General features: G+C 38.9%; 1 protein-coding gene across 1 annotated transcript; it reads right to left on the bottom strand.

Moving 5' to 3' along the window:
- Positions 1-648: 648 nt before the first annotated feature.
- LOC113505431 (grpE protein homolog, mitochondrial) lies at positions 649-6,933 on the bottom strand. Its single transcript, XM_026888100.1, has 6 exons — positions 6,845-6,933; positions 5,458-5,608; positions 4,848-4,961; positions 4,397-4,537; positions 3,602-3,685; positions 649-3,128 (listed from the first exon to the last, which is right to left on the bottom strand). The coding sequence occupies exons 1-6, from the start codon at positions 6,931-6,933 to the stop codon at positions 3,024-3,026; spliced, it is 684 nt and encodes a 227-aa protein (XP_026743901.1). The 3' UTR covers positions 649-3,023.
- Between the last annotated feature and the right edge of the window lie 320 nt (positions 6,934-7,253).

Here is a 7,253-nt window from a genome sequence, read left to right as displayed (position 1 = left end):
TCTAGAGCTAAAGAGTCTGAGTGATGTTTTTCATAATTATTTGTTGTATATTGGTATTATTTGGTAACGTTTGTTTATGTCGCCATGCTTGAACTGGTGTGTTCGACGGCCGAGGTGGTAGACTTATGTGAAATATTAAAATAATGTGTAAGTTCATATGTGTTTTACTAATTTATTTAAATTAATTCATTTCTTCTGTGCTTTACGTATTTTTTTTTTAAGATCGTGGAAATCTTACAGGAATATGTTGAGGTCACCACGCCAAACTCACTGTGGGCGACGAATCGCGGGTTCAAGCCCCTCGTAGTAAAAGTGTCTGCGTTATCCACGAATGCTTATCCTGACTTAATCCTTAGGGTCTAAACAGACGGACCGCATTTCAGCTGCAATCCAACTGCAAATTTTCACTTCGGACGCAGTTTGAATGCAGTTGACACGACTGCAATAGAACTGCGAACCAACCGTACAGAAACTGTCACACGACTGCACGCCGACTGCAATTGGACCGTACGGTTGCAGTCGCAGTTTGCAGACGTGTCGACTGCTTTCGAACTGAAAATTTGCCTTCGAAATGTAGACCGTCTGTCTAGAGCCTTAGTTGTTGATTTTCCCGGGTAACAAAAGGGGAATAGGTACAAATAAAACATGTTTTAACAATAACCATATATATTTGGAACATCTACCACCCATACGTCTCACATGCTGCGGTCATACCTACTATACAATGGAACACTACCGGACGCTACCGAGAGAGAGTTCTAAAAGACGCGTTTTAGACAGGAGAAGCGTTGAATAAAGCCCCGGATACACTAGGGAACGTTTTGTCCCGCAACATGACGCGCTACACAAAATATACGTGACGCTGCAACATTGCATAGAGTCCCGCAACACCACCCTCCTTTTACGTGACGCGTTATTTGTCACAGAGTGTAGTCGCGTTTGTACGCAGCACTAATAGCCAGTCTCCTCGGGCGACATTCCACGTAGTTGTTGAGGAACATGTTGCTCCATTTGTCCCCTAGTGTATCCGTGGCTTAAGCTCTTCGGGCCCTTCAAACCGCCATCTGAGCAGTATACCGGAGTAATATAAAGTATTGTCGGTTAGTTCTCTTCTAACAATTGTAATTTACATACATATTTACATGTATGTATATTACAGCATTAATGCTCAGCAGGTCATTTCCAGAGCTTCATTAAACATTGTACTAAAATAAATGCGATTGCATCTTAACCGACATCAAAAAAGAGGGTTTCAAGAATCAAATATAAATAAATGCCAGAATCTCTCTCTCAAACTTATACAATAATTCTACAATTAAAATATAGCCAAATTTAACGCCATTTTCTCGAATATTTACAAACTATTTGGTCATCTAAAAATAACACGACTTCACTTTTTTATAGTCGAAAACTAAAACGTCAAATACCTTTAAGTAGCATTTAAGTGTCATGCTGTCACTTTAAGGTGTAGGGCGACAGATATACCTCTAACGACTTCAAGTTACTTACGTTTTAGTCTTCGGGGGATAGCATAACAGCACTCTCACTTTTAAACCGCGGCTTACACACAGTTTGGTACAAAAATATGTATTAAATGTAATTTGATAGTCGACAATCTATTTCTTAATTAATAACTTAAAAATTTCGTTTACAGAGCGATACTGAAAAAAATTGGCATCATAGAGTATATGACTATTTTTTATGTCCAAGACAGACAAAAAAATACACTTGGTATTTTTTTAAACAACTCTCTGCGCTGCTATTTCATTAAAAAAAGATACTGTCCCATAGAGGTTTAGATCAGTTTTTACTGACGACATTATTTTATGGAAATCCAAGTTAATTTTTTGAACATTTTTTGAAAGTTGTACAATTGACGGACAAAATTGATATTTGAATAGTCATAAACCCTATTTTAAGTACAATTGTAGATCGGTCAAACAGAAAAAATATAATTCCAAAAAAAATTAACATTTCATAGCAATAATATTGAATTGTGACAATATTTAGAGTTCCGTACCGAAACGGCTTACAGAACCTTAAAGAATAACAATAAAAAATGCGAATTACAGTTAACTTGACCATTTTTAATATTGCTTTGACAAAAGCGTTTCAAATTACAAATTATGTGCGGAACCATTTAAGTGCGACTCGCACTTGACCTATTAAAGCCTATTCAAGACCGTATTCAACAATAACACTGAAAAAAAGTCAAGTGACATTCTTTGTCACTGTCACGTGTAATGTGGAGACAAAGAGACATTTTCGGACGTCACTTCGCAAAGTGTAGTTCTTGAATATGGCCGATAATCTAAATCCCTAGACATCGTTCATTGATATGTAAAAAACCCGGGATGCATTGTCTCAAAAATCCTACTAATATTATAATCGTGAAAGTTTACAAGTATGGATGGACGTCTATTATTCTTTGACGCAAAAAATCCTCAACCAATTTGGACTAAATTTGGTACATACGATAGTTTACATCCCGACTTGACGTTCCCGTGGGATCATTTCGGATTTATAGCGGGCGAGCCACATGCAGCAGCTAGTCTTGTCTTAAGTGGTATCGGTCACGACGCAAAAGCTATTGCGCGACGTGTCGCGATTTCAATCCTCGCTAAGACAATTATTTGTGTGAGTTTTTAATAACCCCGCGATAGGACTCAAATCCTTAGTGTGGGAGTCGTAAAAAAGCAAACAAATATTTCGCATTAAAATTGTCCATCTTGTGACCTTCAAAATCAACCCAAACTAGCCACAAATAATACTAATTAAAAACTGTATATTGCAGCAAATATTCTCAAATACTAAAAAGCAACTTTAACGCATTGGTAAATAAATATAAATTCGCGAAAACCAACATTTTAAATCTTCAGTTCCCATGCCTACCGTTCGGGACACTGCATCCAGAGTTTCTACACATCAACGGCCTAACTTATAAATTTCCTAGCTATATCAGCGTTCCGTTTCGTTCACTATACCTGCATATATAATCTGTGTCGTCGTGTCGGTCGCGCGACTCACTTGGCGACCCCAACGAGCGCGGGCCGCACGCATCGCTCGTGTAACTTGTAGCCGACCTTGCTGACAGCCACTACTGTGCCCGCTTCGGCGCCCTCTACCTCCTGAGAAGGTCATAGGTCAAAGGTCAGTTAAGGACCAGACATAATTTACTTTCTATTTTCACGGGATAACTTCATGGGAAGAGAACCGGTCCTTTTAAAAGCGTGCACTGGGTCACAGGTCCAACATGTAGAGGATTTTAATCTAAAATGTGATGGGGTACCAGGGGCCATCCACCCCTGCTCTATAAAAGAACAGACATGGACGGTCCAAGGTGGCTACGAAACAATTGTAATTTTTTAGACTGATTAGGGCTATAGGTGTGTTAAATGTATTTCCTTTTAAAATTTGGGAACCCTATGGAAATTCTACTCGTTAATATTACGGCAAAAACAACTTACACTAATAAAGAAAATAGTATAAAGGTTTACATTTAAATTAAATATTAAACATACAAAACGTCACTGAAGTTAATCGTCGCTTCGATCAGTCTTTGTATGAATGGATTACAAATAATAAATTGTCAGAATCTTACCTGCTGGAAGAGTGCTTCATGCAAGTTGGGATCGAACTTCTCTCTTAGAGGTGAGACAGACACCAGGCCGTGTCTGCTGAACACCTGTGGACACGAAAATTACATTTTTTTTAGGTTTTAATACATTTTAAAGACTTTTTAATTAAGTATGCACTTTTTCATCTGGGTATTCTCTAGGCGAGTTAAATTGCTGTAGCTGAGATCAATTAAAAACCGCCACAAAAAGCGTAAGTCTTCCCTTTTTTAGAATCCTACAATTTCTTTTAACAAAATTTTCAAAATATTAACTTCTATGACACTCTAGAACTTGTTGTATAATTTGCTTGTCTGCTTTGTATCCCATGCATAATAACCGCAAATAAATTATTTCTAGACAGGTGACGGTTCTTTTGCCCTATTTTTTCTCCCCAGTTTCACAATCTAACGACTGCAACCCACGTCCAGGTCACCGGGTGGGGAGATATCAGTCTTCCACCGACTAAAAACACCCTGAACCCCTACATTTACCTAAACTAGAGTCACAGGACTCCGGCTAGACAGTTTCTCTGCCTTTCTTAATGTCTCTCCACAGTACCTGTGTGAGCTGATCTCTGGTCAGACGGGATATGTCGAATTCTCGCCGACTTATAACACCCTGGAAAAGCTAATGACCTCGGTCCACGGCGGGGTCACCGGGTGCGGGGAGATATCAGTCTTCCACCAGCTAAGAACACCCTGAACCCCTCCATTTCCCAAAGCCAAACTCCCAGGACCCCGGCCAGGCAGTTTCCCTTAAGTTCTCGCCGCGGTATGTACCTGTGTGAGCTGCGCCCGCGTGAGGCGCACGCCGTCGTGCAGCGAGCGCAGCGCGGCGGCGGCGCCGGGCTCGCTGCCGCCGCCCTCCGACACCTCGCTCTCCGGGACGCTCTCCGCCGCCGCCGCCAGCGTGTCCGCTACCTGCGCGGATACATATACACTCAAATATAATGTTCTGCCAAAAAATGTAACCCTCCTTTAATTAAATCGGATAAAAGTAGTTTATTTGCTAATCCATAAGAGTCAGCTATCTTCATACTGAATTACATCGAAATCGGTCCAACCGTTTGTGCGTGAAGAGGTAACAAACACACACACACTTCCCCATTTATAATATTAGTTTATTCATATAAGATGTGGCCCCACGTTGGGCGCCAATCGGACTTGTACAGCGTAATTGCCGCTATTGACAATTCAAAATAAATACTAAGTTTGTTAAAGTTGCACTCACATCAAGCAGGTCTTTGCAGAAGCTTTGTATGGCGAAGGACTTGGCGTCTTCAACTTGCTTCATCATGCGACGTCGGACGTTCTCTCCGTCGGCGAGGGCGCGCTTGTATTTATCCTATAGACAGGAGATAATAATTACAAGTGAAGTCTATTGTAGCGGGGGATTTCACAAACATTCAAGTCACATGCACAAAGACACCCAGGCTCGGGACATGCATTCGTGGATCACACAAATGCTTGTCCTACGGGGTTATCGAAAACACGCGACATATTGCGAGGTCTGGGTTTGGTGTGGTGACCTATAAGATTCGGGTGACCCACGCATGCGTGTCCTGAGTTTGGGTGTCTTTGTGCATGTGACTTAAATATTTGTGAAACACCCCACAATACAAGATTTAAATTCTTAAATGTAGTAAGGTTTTATAAATATAAAACCTGGGCAAAGGCCTCATTTATCAATCTCATCATCATCAGCCCATATTCGTCCACTGCTGGACATTGGCCTCCCTTGCATGCCATTGAGATCTATCTTCTGCCATCTTGCGGAGATCATCACTCCACCATGCCTCTATCTAAGCCTATATTTACACTTAATAGTTACTAATACTCACTTCATACTCTTTGGCCTGCACTTTCAGCGCGTTGAGTTCCACCGACAGAGTCTCGATCTGCTTGTGGCACTCCTCGATGGTGCTCGGGTGCTTCAGCTCTGAATCCGGCTCCACTTGCTTCTCCTCTGTGCTATAGCCGCGAGTTGTACTTCTGGAGGAAATGGCAAATGAGTTTGTTAAATACCTTTACCAGTGATATGCAAATCTGAGGTGTTGTGGGCTCGGCCTTGAGTCTGGTTGTGTCTGTGCATGTAACTTGAATGTTTGGGAACCACCCCATGGCAACGGGATAAAATTCCTTAATGCGGGAGTCGCTTTTGTTTTAAAGAAAAAATAAATCTGATGCTTCTACACCACTGCATTTAATTTTATATCCGACCCACTGTGTCCCAATGCTGGATAATGGCCACATGGAATCAACCATCACACTAAACATTTAGATTGTCCCACCATCAGTTCCTAGGCCTAACATGGCTGTATTGACCGCTTCTTTAGCTACTTAACAAAAGGTAAACAATCTTGGTGTGTCTTTTGGACAATGGTAAATAATAAATAAATCCAATCATGGAACATAGAAACAAAAAATCATGAAACATGGTGTTAATATTAATTCAGTCTGAATAATTAAATGCTGCTCTCAGTGATTAGTTAAATTCTTCTCTTACTTCTCTTACTAATAAATTAGCTCATGGAAAGAAAGAAGGTTCTATAATAGTTACAAGAATATATATTATTATAATAAGTATACAATTGCTTATTATGTATTCATGTTTTTTTACAAGAATTTCTAGTAACATAACATTGGATGATTCTGAGTGAGAGGCCTAAGCCCAGTAGTGGGAAGCATGGAAATAAAACCTTTGAGGAAATTTTCTGTTATCAGCTAGTTTCCACTAATAAGACCTTAGCAATTCTTATACAATTTTCTTATCTTATGACAGATAACAATTGAGAAATGTGCTTTTCGGATAATAGTTGAGTAGTATGAATATGAATATTGTAGATTTCGGTATTATTAATGGGCTGAAGCACCGAAATTTACCGTCTAAAGGCTTTGTTTTCAAATAACCTTATATTCTAAACACATAACTCATGAAACTTATAGATACTACTTTCTAAGTTTGTGAAACTGGAAATCATTATTGAAGCGACTAATTCAGCCACCTAAAATACTTGATTTAGTGTATTTATATCCAAATTATAGAGTTTTAATAAATATTACATCAGCTTTTAAATATTAATATATGTTACAAAAATAACCACTAAGTAAACAGAAAACTTTTAAATTACTGTATAAACAAATATGAAAGTATTTATAACAGTAATTTTATGAAAAAATCGGGAATTATTCCCAAACCTAACCTCAAATTGATTGCGCAATTCTTACCTGTATACACTAGCTCGAAGGGTCTTCAGTGATGATTCAGTGACGTATTTGGCAAGTCTGCCCACTGAATAAACTTTTAACGAAGCCATTGCGATTAACTCGAGTAATATTTTATTACAATTTCCAAAATAAAATTCACATAAAAACTAAAGAGGTTAGGCTGCAGTTCTGAATTCTATCTGTCAAGTTTTTTTTTAATACGCTATGACGTTTGTTTATGACACAAGTTTGGATATCATTCTCATATTATTTCTGTGGCAAAATAAATGAATACTTATATCTTTGTAACTCAAGATTTTCGAAGACAAAATAATGATCATAGTCATAGTTTTGATCTCTAAAATTATGGCATTTCGCATAACTTTGTGAGCCTAGAAGGTTATTGTTTTTCTGTAACAAAAAGCTTAGC

This window comes from Trichoplusia ni, chromosome 26 (assembly GCF_003590095.1).
Source record: "Trichoplusia ni isolate ovarian cell line Hi5 chromosome 26, tn1, whole genome shotgun sequence".
In the NCBI taxonomy this organism is placed as follows: Eukaryota; Metazoa; Arthropoda; class Insecta; order Lepidoptera; family Noctuidae; genus Trichoplusia; species Trichoplusia ni.
Note: the sequence above shows the minus strand (reverse complement) of the source record. Positions and strands in the feature narration are given on the sequence as shown.